The sequence below is a fragment of the Equus przewalskii genome, chromosome 29 (genome assembly GCF_037783145.1).
Source record: "Equus przewalskii isolate Varuska chromosome 29, EquPr2, whole genome shotgun sequence".
In the NCBI taxonomy this organism is placed as follows: Eukaryota; Metazoa; Chordata; class Mammalia; order Perissodactyla; family Equidae; genus Equus; species Equus przewalskii.
This window is the reverse complement of record NC_091859.1, coordinates 37,514,635-37,529,288: the sequence shown is the minus strand read 5'-3', so window position 1 is coordinate 37,529,288 and position 14,654 is coordinate 37,514,635. Positions and strand designations below refer to the sequence as shown.

At 39.4% G+C, this 14,654-nt stretch overlaps 1 protein-coding gene across 7 annotated transcripts in view; it reads right to left on the bottom strand.

Annotated features, from left to right (window-relative positions):
* The window catches only part of TNRC6B (trinucleotide repeat containing adaptor 6B), a 237,698-nt gene that overhangs the window by 53,778 nt on the left and 169,266 nt on the right, over positions 1-14,654 (bottom strand). For all 7 annotated transcript variants that reach the window (XM_070600144.1, XM_008519767.2, XM_070600146.1 and 4 more), the window contains 2 exons: positions 12,688-12,775; positions 8,307-8,328 (listed from right to left, as the gene is read on the bottom strand). In XM_070600144.1, the coding sequence (XP_070456245.1) occupies positions 8,307-8,328; positions 12,688-12,775 (110 nt within the window). The remainder of the gene's footprint in view (positions 1-8,306; positions 8,329-12,687; positions 12,776-14,654) is intronic.

The following is a 14,654-nucleotide window of genomic DNA, read 5'->3' as shown; positions in this document are numbered from 1 at the left end:
CAAGGTCCAATTAAAGCATCAGAATCAGTGTGTGCACCATGCCATGTTCTAGAATGTTAGACGGTAACAGAGGAGAAGGAAACTAGGATTAAGTATGAATTACTTTTCAGGCCCCCTCTTTTCTCTCCTGAACCATAACGATTTGTAGGTTATAGTGCAAATATTTCTAAAGATGAGCTGCTCAAAATAAGGGTATAGTTTCTTATTTTCCATAGAAAAGGTCTGTGGCCTTAAACATGATCTTTGTATCAAAGGGAAAAAAGATAATGTGAAAAATGCTGGGTATCCTCTTTTCTAATTTCCATTCATTTACTTCCAAAAACCATTTTTTCCTCTAATGATGGAATCTTTTCCCCTTCCCTGTTGCCGTTATCTTATACCATTCTTATCTTATTGTTTGAACTTCTAATTGCCTCTATTTCTGAAAAACTTCAAGATGCTACTTTTTCAGGTAAAAATATTCTTTAAGAAAATTCTGAAACAGGCAGGACCAATACAAAGTGTTTTCTTTAAATACCTTGATGGTACCAAACATTTAAAAAAAAAATCTAGAAATATTTTAAACGTAGTAGTTAAAATATAAATAAGCCCTAGAAAAGACTATTTTAGACTGAAAATTTCTTTCTTTCATTTTTTTTGGAGGAAGATTAGCCCTGAGCTAACTACTGCCAATCCTCCTCTTTTTGCTGAGGAAGATTAGCCCTGAGCTAACATCCGTTGCCAATCCTCCTCTTTTTGCTGAGGAAGACTGGCCCTGAGCTATGATCCGTGCCCATCTTCCTCTACTTTATACATGGGACGCCTACGATAGCATGGGTTGCCAAGTGGTGCCACGTCCGTCCACACCCGGGATCCGAAGCAGCAAACCCCGGGCTGCCGAAGCAGAACGTGCGAACTTAACCGCTACGCCACCAGACTGAAAATTTCTTGGTGAATAATAATCAGTTACAATGCAATGCAAAAAATCTCAAAGACTGATGACACACAGAATGGCTGATGTGCACTGAACAATTTCAGTAACCTCTAAGCACTGTCTCCGTTTCTTTACCTTCCACTCACTCCTCAAACTCAACGCACACTGGCTTTTGCCATAAACATCTCCCTGGCAACTCCTTTCCTCATTAAATCACTAGTGGTCGTCATTGCCAGTCTAACGGGCACTCATTGGACCTTTTCTTCTTGGACTTTTCTGCAACTTCTAACACTACTGGCCATTCGCTTCCCCTCTGTTTTTGTGAGACCTGCTGAGACCCACTCCAGCTAACTCTTCACCTCTGCCTTTCTTTCTTTCTCTGTGGTCTTCTCATACTCTTGATCAGAGGTCAGGAAACTTTTTCTGTAAAGGGCCAGATAGTAAATATTTTAGGCTTTGCTGGCCATACAGTTGTTGTAATGACAACTGCGCACTTGTAGGGCAAAAGCGGCTATAGATAATATATAAACGAATGAGTGTGGCTGTGTTCCAACAAAACTTTATTTATGACACTGGAAATATGAGTTTCATATCATTTTCATTGTCATAAAATATTGTTCTTTTGTTTTTTTTCCAACCACTTAAAAATGTAAAAAACATTCTTAGCTCACAGGCAGTACAAAAACAGTCAGACTTGGCTGGAGGGTCATAGTTGGCAACCCCTGCTTTGGACTATTCCCTTAATCAGAGTCGCAAAATGGCAGCTGAATTTGGTCATGAGTTGTGTCTTTTTAAAAATCTGAACATCAAGGTGGAGACTGCACCCTTCCCGCATTTAAGTTACTTGAGAACAAACTCTCCCATGCTCAGGCTTTAACTATCACTTATGTGTAAATGTTTCCCAAATCACTATCTCCAACTCAGATTTCTTTCACCCTTCCCCTCATCTTCAAACTTGTTCCCTTGCTCCCCTCACCCCCTTATCTCCTGGCTCAAGGAATGGAGTCATCACCCAGCCAGCTGCTCAAGTCAGAAACCTGGAAGGAGTCTTAGGCTTCGCCCTATGCCACCCCCCACCCCAACACTATTATCCAATCAATATTAAGTTCTATCGAACCAAAGCATCTCTCTACCTGATTCATTCCTCTCTACCACCACTGCTCCTAACCAGGTTCAAGTCCATACTACCTCCCATCTGGACAATTCTGTGCCTACCTATTTGAGCCACATGTCTTATAACACCTCACCTTTGTTTGCTCTCTAAAGGTAGCTAGTTCCATCTCTGAACAAATGACTCCCACCACAGTGCTAGAACACACAGGTGTCTATACAAGGTGTGAGGGATACTGCACATAGCTTAGTTTGTAAATTATTTACTTGGGGGAAAAAAGCCCACCTCAAATATTAATAAATTAGAGTAGACTCAAGGTTATCACAAGCACCACCATGCACTCACTGTAATATGCCTTCTGGAATAGGTCAAAAGACAGAGTGGTGGCCAATGTACAGCAAGGGTCCAGCACCCCAGGTATGCTAATGGGAAGGTGCTGTCCCTCAGCTGAGTCCCAGTGGGCTAAAGGTTATGAATTACTGCTTTGGACAACAACATTTAAAATATTTAACCTATATTGAGCTGGAAGCTTTTCCTTGTTGCTTTGACTCACCATCCATACTTTTGGGATCCGATGAAATCTCACAGAACAAAACATCCGAGAGACATTTACCAAGGAACTGCTCTGCTAAGTGTCGGGCCCCAGAGCCCTTCAGATCTTTGAAGATAGTTTCCTGAGCTTCCCCTGAGTCTTCCCTGGGGGCAAACATCTCCCAGTGTTTACCCTCCCAGAGGTGACACAGGTTCAAATTCCTTGACCCATCTGGCTCAAATTCCACATGGTCCACAGAGGTGTATCTCTGTTCCCTTCCACAGTACGGTGCCCATTACCGGAACCACAAATCCCTCCTAGATAGTGTATTTCTACTAAGGCAGCCTAAGGTCATGTTAGTTTTCATGACTCAGTGATCTCTTACTGATAACTCCCATCAAGCCAACCGTGACCATAACATCTTTTTAACAAGGCTAAATTGCTATGTTCAAATTCCTCCCTTACGCAGTCTACTGTTTTATCCTAACCTTATCCTTCATCCCTATTAAATCTGGTCTATTACACCAATCCCACAAACTCTTTCAATTCTAACATCCAGCGAAGGGGGAAATGAGCTTCTACTTTAAGTGCTTTTTAGTATTTGTGACCCAGGCAGCAGGCCTAGCTCTAGTCCATGGTTTCATATAACCTCCACTTGAAATCCCTGTCCTACTCTATCCAGAACTCCGCCTCTCCCTTTTTTTTTTAATGACAGATGATAAAGGAAGAACATATAATGAATCCACTTTTTTTCTGAAATATGGACAAAGCTTGCTTCAGTCCTCCGTACAACCAGAGACCTGGTACGAATATAGTCTTTCTTTTTTCTTATAGGGTCTGTTGGAGAAAGATGGGTAGATTCAGAGTCAAGGGGAGACTGCCTGAGGAAGGCACCTTTGGGAAGAGGAATAGGTCCCAGATACATCAGCTGAGGGAAGACAAGAATGGGATTTAGAACGCTCAAGCAGGGGCCGGCCCTGTGGCAAGTGGTTAAGTCCGCGCGCTCCACTTTGGCAGCCCTGGATTCGGATCCTGGGTGCGGTCATGGGACCGCTCATTAGGCCATGTTGAGGTGGCATCCAACATGCCACAACTAGAAGGACCCATAACTAAAAAAATATGTATACAACTATGTACTGGGGGAACTTGGGGAGAAAAAAAATGAGAGAATGCTCAAGCAGGTTCTTGGGAACAAAGACGAAGATGTGGTTGCAAAATGGGATTGAAAAAGTAGAAAGAGGGCCAGCCCAGTGGTGCAGCAGTTAAGTTTGCACATTTTGCTTTGGTGGCCCAGGGTTCACCGGTTCGGGTCCCAGGTGTGGACCTACAGACTGCTTGTAAAGCCATGCTGTAGCAGGCGTCCCACATACACAGTAGAGGAAGACGGGCACAGATGTTAGCTGAGGGCCAGTCTTCCTCAGCAAAAAGAGGAGGATTGGAGGCAGACGTTAGTTCAGGGCTAATCTTCCTCCATAAAAAGGAAAAAAGTAAAAAAATCAGGGCCTCCTTCTACTTATGGTCTAACATACCCCAGGGATAATTTTTATTTTTACTACCTGTCTACCACCTGGTTCTAACAATTAAATCCCTCAGGAGACCCAAAATAGGCTCTCAGTTCACTCTAGGATTATTTTAGTTTAATTTTTGATGGGGTGGGACGGTGTGTGGTGGGGGAGCACAGAAACTAGAAGGCTGTGTTCTGTTTTGTGGTAGGTATGAGAGAGACCCGAAACAGAGGGAAAATTCGGTACTAAGTAAAAAAAGAAAGTTCGCTTTTTAAGACTTTGGCAGAGGAAAGAGGAATATGTTTCTGAGAACAGACCTGGTACCAAAAAAAAAAAGAAAGAAAGAAAAATCTGAGAAAGAATGCCTAATGGATTTTCAGTTTTCCAATAGAAACACCACTTACCAAACAGAGCAGCTTGTTTCTATAGCATTTGGCTTCAGGAGCATTAGAGTTGTGGCCGGGCCTAGGAACCCAGCCACCCTGTTCCAGCAACCACAGAGCCTGGATTTTCCAGGAAAATGCCAGTCTTCTATCTGTTGTCCCCATAAATCATCAAGTCCTATAAATATACTTATATGCCAAAATCCTTTCCTAGACAGTATGCTGGTTTAGAAAATATGTACCAGTATCAATAACTCTATTTCTATGTAAAGTATAATTTATATCTCAAACAAGTAATTTACAAGGACTTCCAAACTAAACCTACCTCTAGGTTGAGAACTGGCTGAAAGTACAAGGGGAGAACACTCTTCTCTCTAACTAATTAAGATAATTCTAACTAATAATAGTTTCTCTCAGTTTATGTTACAAATCACTACAAAGTCCCAGACTACATTCCCCTTTGAAATGCCTTTTGACTAGAAATATATTACAGTAATATCTGGTCATCCGAGAATCTGTTTTCCAGAACTAAGTTTCCTAAGAAACTAGCACTGTCTTTATTATTCTTCCATCACTGTGTGACACGCTTTGGCCTCGTGGCCCAACAAAACCAAACAAAACCATGAGGAAATCAATCATTAGAGGGCCTCCCATCACCCTAATCTCTCCCCAAGATATCACAGTCACATCTGATTCCCTCCATCCACGGCAGTGGTTCTCAACCTGAGACACATATTGGGGTCACCTTGCAGAGCTTCTCAAAATACATCCACTAGGGCTGTGGCCTGGGACCATGAAGCTTTGAGAGGAGGCCTGAGCTTGTGTATTTTGACAAGTCTAAGCAAATGATTCCAGTGCAGATACTAGCTGAGAACCACATATTTAAGTGAGTAAGGACAAGAGCTAGAACACTGGTCTCAGGGAGTTAAGCCTCCCGTTCTTAAGGGGAACTGATGGAAAGTGTGACCATCACCAGACAAGACCACATAATCGAAATTAACAAAACACAAAGAACTGGAAACACATAGACCATTAGTTTAAGAATGACCTGAAGGGTGGGATTCATACCAGGGACACAGGGATGGTTCAACATCCGCAAATCAATCAACGTGATACACCACATCAACAAACTGAGGAATAAAAACCACATGATCATCTCAATAGATGCAGAGAAGGCATTTCACAAGATCCAACAGCCATTTATGATAAAAACTCTGAACAAAATGGGCATAGAAGGAAACTACCTCAACATAATAAAGGCCATATACGACAAACCCATAGCCAACATCATACTCAATGGGCAAAAACTGAACCCCATCCCCCTGAAAACAGGAACAAGACAAGGATGCCCTCTATCACCACTCTTATTTAACATAGTACTGGAGTTCCTGGCCAGAGCAATCAGGCAAGAAAAAGGAATAAAAGGAATCCAAATAGGGAGGGAAGAAGTGAAACTCTCGCTGTTTGCAGACGACGTGATCTTATATATAGAAAACCCCAAAGAATCCATTGGAAAACTGTTAGAAGTAATCAACAACTACAGCAAAGTTGCAGGTATAAAATCAATTTGCATAAATCAGTAGCATTTCTATACTCCAGTAATGAACCAACAGAAAAAGAACTCAAGAATACAATACCATTCACAATCGCAACAAAAAGAATAAAATACCTTGGGGTAAATTTAACTAAGGAAGTGAAGGACCTATATAATGAAAATTACAAGGCCTTTCTGAGAGAATTGGATGACGACATAAGGAGATGGAAAGACATTCCATGTACATGGATTGGAAGAATAAACATAGTTAAAATGTCCATTCTACCTAAAGCAATCTACAGATTCAACGCAATCCCAATCAGAATCCCAATGACATTCTTTACAGAATTAGAACAAAGAATCCTAAAATTCATATGGGGCAACAAAAGACCCCGAATTTCTAAAGCAATCCTGAGAAAAAAGAACAAAATGGGAGGCATCACAATCCCTGACTTCAAAACATACTACAAAGCTACAGTAATCAAAACAGCATGGTACTGGTACAAAAACAGGTGCACAGATCAATGGAACAGAATTGAAAGCCCAGAAATAAAACCACACATATACGGACAGCTTGTCTTTGACACAGGAACTGAGGGCATACAATGGAGAAAAGAAAGTCTTTTCAACAAATGGTGCTGGGAAAACTGGAAAGCCACATGTAAAAGAATGAAAATTGACCACTCTTTTTCACCATTCACCAAAATAAACTCAAAATGGATTAAAGACCTGAAACCATAAGGCTTCTGGAAGAAAACGTAGGCAGCACACTCTTTGACATCAGTATTAAAAGGATCTTTTTGGACACCATGCCTTCTCAGAGAAGGGAAACAATAGAAAGAATAAACAAATGGGACTTCATCAGATTAAAGAGCTTCTTCAAGGCAAATGAAAACAGGATTGAAACAAAAAAACAACCCACTAACTGGGAAAAAATATTTGCAAGTCATATATCTGACAAAGGCTTAATATCCATAATATATAAAGAACTCTCGCAACTCAACCACAAAACATCAAACAACCCAATCAAAAAATGGCCTGGAGACATGAACAGACATTTCTCCAAAGAAGATATACTGATGGCCAATAGGCACATGAAAAGATGCTCATCATCGCTGATCATCAGGGAAATGCAAATCAAAACTACACTAAGATATCACCTTACACCCGTTAGAATGACAAAAATATCTAAAACTAATAGCAACAAATGTTGGAGAGGTTGCGGAGAAAAAGGAACCCTCATACACTGCTGGTGGGAATGCAAACTGGTGCAGCCACTATGGAAAACAATATGGAGATTCCTCAAAAAATTGAAAATAGAACTACCATACGATCCAGCCATCCCACTACTGGGTATTTATCCAAAGAGCTTGAAGTCAGCAATCCCAAAAGTCTTGTGCACCCCAATGTTTACTGCAGCACTGTTTACAATAGCCAAGACGTGGAAGCAACCTAAGTGTCCAGCAACAGACGAATGGATAAAGAAGATGTGGTACATATATACAATGGAATACTACTCAGCTGCAAAACAGAACAAAATCATTCCATTTGCAATAACATGGATGGACCATGAGAATTATGTTAAGTGAAATAAGCCAGCGAGAGAAAGATAATCTGTGTATGACTCCACTCATATGAGGAATTTAAAATTATGGACCAAGAACAGTTTAGTGGATACCAGGGGAAAGGTGGGGTGGGGGGTGGGCACAAAGGGTGAAGTGGTGCACCTACAACATGACTGACAAACATTAATGTACAATTGAAATTTCACAAGATTGTAACCTATCAATAACTCAATTAAAAAAAAAAAAAAAAAGAATGACCTGAAGGACACCTGCTTCTGTTTATAATACATTACTACTTTTTAAGAAAGTTAAAATTATCTGTTTAAAAAGCCTATTCCAGGCTCCAGCTCAGAAGACAGTGTGAGAATCCTAGATAAAACACTTATTTTCAGACTCAATGAATGTCATGGATCAGGGTGTTGAACAATCCTCTGCAGTTCCCATCTGTAAATTAGGGGCTAGTGTTTTGTTTTCATCAAAGAAAAGTTTTGAAAAGGTTCAGTTCAAAATCACGCCTCCAATAATTTCAAAACAAAGTATTACTTTGTCTAATCTCCTTGCCTACTAAAAATTAAGGCCAACTAGAAACACTACTGTAAGTACTTTTAACTCATCATTACTGCTCTCAGTGACTGCAGACAACCAGCCTTAACTACTCTACACCCACTCTCACTTATCAGGCGAATTGGAGGCTGAGTTAGCAAGAGTGGAAAATCCACACACAAAAGAATATAAATCTAAAAAGGAAAAAGAAAAATCTTACCTTTGGTTTTTTGTTCCGTGACCTACAAAATAAATTAACAGACATAAGTAAATGAGATTTGCTTTTAAATTCAGTATTCTAAGACTACTTTAATTCTGATAACTCAAGTGATTCAAACTGTTAGATACACAGGCATAGTTAAAATCCAGAGAAAGTAGCTGGGAGTCAGTTCAGACAAGCTTCTAAAGAAAATGGCCATATGTCCAGCTGTAACTTACATGACTATTACTAAAAATTAAGACAAAAAGCATTCCACTCTCATTAAATGATGAGGTCCCTGTACTGGGAATGCTGTTTTCCATTTTGACTGCTATGACTAGAGAAAAGTAAATGAATGTGGCCCAGAAATTACATTAGCCATAGAGACAAAAAGATTCCCCTATGAGTATGGACTCAAACACTTGACGTCCATCATCAGAAGCACTAGAGGTCATGGTAGGAAAGCAGGATTCACAACCAAGCTGTGCCACTTCCTGGCTCTGTGATCTCAGTTTTCTATTTATCTGTTGAATGAAGATAATAATAGTATCTCCCCGCAAAGGGTTGTTGTAAGGATTAAATCAGATATCCTATGCCAATGCTCAATAATTGTTTGCTAGCATTATCAAAGTTTATATAACATGAAATAGAGAAATAAGGTTGAAATATGTAAAGTTTGAACAAATAGACTGCTTTGTTAAAAGTACTTCTTTATATAGTAACTAATACATCTATGAAAGTAATTAACCTAAAAGGTTGGATATGCTGAATACAATAACGGGCTTTTAGAGAGTTTGGAAATTATGATTAGGAGCCACATGGAAAACTTTTTCTGCTATTAAGAGGGGAAATAAAGGAGGGCACCTACTTATACATGCCCTATAATAGTAAAACAAAACGACAAAAGGTCGTACATGAGAAAAACATCCCAAAGGAAATGTGCCAGAATTCCAGTAGGGGTAAATATTACATTATTGAGATCACGAGTGATTTTGACCCCTTTCTGCCAACTGTTAATCTCCCAAAGCATTTGTATATTGGTTCTCTGACTTTTGTAACAAAAATACTCATACAGAAAAGAAGAGGTTTGATTATTTGTGGCTGGTACTCAGACTAAATTACTGCTATGGGTGTTCATGAAAACATGCAAATCTTTGGAGGGTATGTCCCATAGCTAACCAGCCCACTTCACAATGGATTCCAGCACACCACTGTCAGACGCTGACTCTGAGTTGAACAATCTGCTTGGATGTCCTCCTGGAGTATTTCTTACATTCTTGTATTTAAGACAAGCTCCTTCTACTGTATTGAATTTGTGGTAGACAGTGTCTTCAAATGAATCTATTTTCCAGTACTAATTGTTACAGAGGTCAATTCTACTGCATAATTTTTCTATAACCCCACTTATCCAAGAAGGACCTGATTTGTAGTCATATACCAACTCCTTAAGGCAATTTGAGGTTTATACCACTGTAAATATTTCTGAGAATGCCATTTTGAAGATCATTTATAGAGGAAGCCAATGCCTTCCCCAGAAGCAACAAACCCAAATAATGTCAAATGTGTCTTATAATGTGGGTTCTGTTGAGAGCTGTCCCCTGGACAGTGAAAAGCTGGATGATCAAAGCATGTGCTCTGCCAATACCAAACAACGACCCTTTAGCAGCATCAGCCTAATGAATGTGAATGAAATCCTTCTTTGACATCTCTCTCACGAATGGAAATCGAACGGTTTACTCAGTAATGGCTCTAGGAAGAGCAAACGCCACAACCACTGAACACAATGGAAGAAGCTCATGTTTAATTTCTGTGTGGAAATAATTTAATTTAGCTTTAAATAAAAGTCAATTCTTCAAGAAAATCACATTGTCAGCATTGATTCTTGACCATTCACTTATTAAACAAACATTTTTTCAGTGACTCTTACGCACCAGGCACTGCCCTGGTTACTGGAAATATAAATATGAATAAAACCTCAAGAAACTTAGAATCAGCCTAATGGGGAAGACAGACACGAAGACATGACTGATTATAAGGCAATGGGGTAAGCAGTGAGAAAGATGTGGAAGCACTAAGAAGAGACACCACAAATGTTTGCTGACCGACTGACTGAATGAATGACCGCATAATAGAACCTCTGGCATGTTCCCTACAATTCTTTGCATCATAGCACATTTTATGCCTCCTAGTTGGGGCGCTGTCTCTACAATAAGGTTGGAAACCACTAAGACAATCACATGGTACTTTGTGCTCTCTCCTTAAAACTGCTAAATCAGAATTTAATTCTGAAATTACACAATGGTTCAGTATGATAAAACAATATCAAAGGCCACGTGTCACCCTAGATCCTGTCAGCCGATCTAGAACATTTCTGAACAAAAATGACTGCATTTTTACTGTTCATAATTAATCATTTGAAAAGTTTTTTACGGTGATTTTCCTCTTTGCCATAACTTCTTGACCAGTTCTTAATGCAGATGCAAGCATACAGGGGAGACTGTCCAGCTGTATAAATGACTTTCTCTGCATAAAGAATCTCAATTCACTTTTGAATAAACCCACACCATCTTTTATTTTAAATCCTTTTTCTCTTAGTGGGGTCCACGATGAAAATTTACAAATGTGTATTTTCATATTTTACTAATCACTTCGAGATACTGATATTTTCAGGTTAAGAAATCATTGTTATCTATGCGAAGAACAAAGATGGAGCGTACATTGCCTTAAAAAAAAAATCACTCTATTTGGCATCTTGTTCCCAGCTTTTGCTCAAGTTCCCCAGACTATTAACCATCCATACCCTCAGACTGCAAAATCAATTTTTGTACCAATTTAGTTGATGAAATGTGAATGTTCTAAAGGAAAGAAAAGTCTTCAGAGGTTCACTCTCCCATCACTCCAGCTGGAGGGTCAGCACGTGCAGTACACAGAAGTAATGCCCCTAACACATTATAAAGCTAGTGGACCTGCATATTGCAACCTCAATGACATGGAATGTGGCTGCATAGCCAAAAGAAAGTTAAAAAAAAGCCTCAGGGTCATTATCTGACAACTTTACTCTGACTCTTACTATCATTTTAGACAATTCTAACAAGCTCAGATTAGAGGAAACACATGAGAAGCAGGTACCCTGATAGCATGAAGATGTGACGGTGAGCACACCACTATTAATAGAAACAGAAACACGATTAACAGCAGACGAAATCTTAAAGAGCACAGCAGTCTATTACAGCACCAAACCACAATGAATATTCCTTTTAATTAAGTCATGAAGAAAAGACAAATTAGATTTCATATGTTTAACGTGGCAGGTTCATATACAATCCAATTCAGAAAATATTTCCAGTACTGCTTTTTTATGCTGGCATTCATAATGATCTATTTCAATAATTCAGAAAACTAAATTATGGGAAACGCTACAGTCACCAACGCTAGGAAAATCTGCGGGGTCCCTTATACCTTACACTGGCTTGTGTTCGATTGCCTCGAGCCTGTTCTAAATCTAGAGTTCCCTCTGAACCTTGTAATAGTTTCCATCTCCCTAAACTTAGCTTCAATGACCTGGCACCTTAGCAAGGACCCTCAAACCTGACCCACAGAGAGGCCTGCTTCCCAAGTGCTTCAGGTAGTGGTTGTAAGAACTGGAGGCAAACCACTTTGCCTCCAAAAAAGGCACCAAAGCAAGCCTGCCAAGCCAGAGCCCAAGTCAGGTGATGCTAAAAGAGTGGCGAGGGGGGGAAATGAGACCAGACAGTGGCCAAGGCCGAGGGGCATGCTCTGCAGCCAAGGGGGCAGGGAAGGAGGTCTAACCACTCTCTGCTCTGGAGAAACTAACCACTTCAACTAACATCTGACAGCTCTCGGCCCTATGTCTTCTTTTTTGGCATCTCTTTTTCCCTAAGCAACTTCCTCAAAGCCATGTAACGCTATCTCCCCCAAAGCACTAAGCAGGCCCACGGAACCTCTTTGAGGGAAGTTTCTTTATGGAGTTATCAAAAGGCAGACTCATAGAAATAATGCTGGAGGTGGACCAAAAGGAGGACACAAACTCCGGCAAGCTTTGAAAAGTTATTCTATAAGTTTGCTTAAGAAAACGGAGACTGATTAAGATACAAATAAAGAAATAGGACAAGAGTTTAAGCATCTGTAACTCCTTTGCCTTTCTCAACATTGTTTACTGTTGTTTTCATAACATCAGCTGCAACATTTTATTTAATGTCTTTGTTAAAGGAACAGATGCAGCTCTTTAACTTTCTTTCTCCCACTTTCAAATCTTAAAACTTTTAAGTAAACTAACGTCTCACGTAGCATTATTACGACGACGTCAGGTATCCAAGCCAAGGCAGTTACTTGTTCTGGATGCTTGGTGGATGTAAAGACGGACTTAACTGATGAAACCTACCTTCTGAGTGGCTTCTTTTTTCTTTTTATCCTCTTTCTTCCTTTTCTTGTCTTCCATTAACTGTTCTTCCCTTTCTTGCTCCTTCTCTCTGTTAAAGTAATGTCATACCAGAAGGTTAGACATCTATATTCACGGTCTATTTGTGTAGCAAATTAAATGCTTGTAGATGGTGTGCAAGGAAACATTTCATCTCTGTGGCTGAGTGAACACAGTATTTTACTTAAACTAAGAGGATGCATAAAACTCACCACATTTAGTTATCCCTGTATTGTGGTTTGTCACCTTTTTTGCAAAACATGACATTAAGTTTGGTTTCAAAGAAGTCCATTAAAGTGAGCTTTTATAATGTTTTCCTAAAAGAAGACACACACACACGCAAGATTACTGTTTTTTCACTTAACAAAGAACCTGATTTGAATATATGACAACATCCAGCTAGCTTCTGGCAATATTCCTCACAAATAATGCAGAATATATTAATTCAATTATGGTACTCATGTATTTATCATAATTTAGGTGTTTTCCCATGACAGTTTCAGAATGGTGAACACAAAACCATGTTCTATATTCCATATTTTTCTTCTACATTATTAATATTATATGTTTTATGTGTTTTCTACTTGTGTTTTTAAGGCAGGACTGTGTCCTATAAATCTATGTATTCCCTATCGGGTGAATTCACAGTGACATCCTCCTGCGCACCTGCACTAAGACGATCAAATTTTGCTCCCCTCGATTAGAATAAAAACGATACGTAATAAACTTTCCAGTTGGAGAAATGTGCTGAATGTTAGCAAATTAAACAATTTACACCCCACATTTGAAAAGTAACTTTAAAATGTAATATTTATGCTAATATATTAAATAATATATTCTAATATATATTCTAATATTCTAATGTAATATACATAGAGAAAGCTGCCAACTTCCACTCAATGTATCAACTGGTAAAAATGCATAAGCAACCACTGGTGTGACTTCAGAGTTCAAAGCAGAAAACCTCAGACGCCACACTTATTGAATTTCCGAGCTGGAAGGAGAGCCAGAGATCTAGTTCCCAGTTCCCCAGAGTATGGAACAGGTACGCCTACAGTACTTGTGATTGTAGGTGACCCAACACATCAAATCCATGGTTTCACAGACATCATCTAGAACAAGGTGAAGTCAAAAGTCAGACAAATTAAAGAAAAATGTTAAGTAAATAATGCAGATGTGGCAAAAATCACAAAGATGGTTCCTGAAGGATTCAAGTTTGGGGAGTGGAAATCACTCAACCTGCACAAGAGGAACTGAGGACCAACGCTGAGGCGTGCCCTCATGAAGAGGTAATTAATGCTTTATTTGCAGAAAACAAGAACTAAACAAAAAAATAAGTGTTTTACCTACATGTCAAGTTTTCTGTGGCTCTGTCCAAATTCACGAATATTGGCCTTTCTCCTCCGTAACTCGGGTTATAAACATATAAAAGCCTAACATGCACAATTCTCACTCAAAAGGTAACTTCACGAAAACTTCAAAAATATAATCAAGGAAGAGATTTTATTGAAATTTCCTAGGTCTAATGTTGGATTTCTTTGGAGTCAGATTACGTGTACATCACGCTAAGTGTGAAGCTCTTGGTGAAAATCCATTTGCAGCAGTGCGCTACTTTAAGAAAATGGATTTACAAAAACTGGCAAGATGGATGCTGACCATCTAAGGTAGGCTGGCCACAGATCCCGTTATATTTGGCTCCTAGAGCCTCTTGCTTCCTCTAGCTGCCAGTGGAAGGAGAAGATGGGGTTCCTCATGGCCCAGTTACTTTAACTTGGTTTCCATATTTTAAAGTGCAACTGACTACAGAAAAGAGCAAACACAATCGGAATAGCTCCTCTTTAAACAGTCAATGCTTTAAAAAGTATTAAATTGCAATTTTTTCTAAATCTATTCCAAAATTAAAAGTGTATTTTAAAAATGCAATGCAAAAA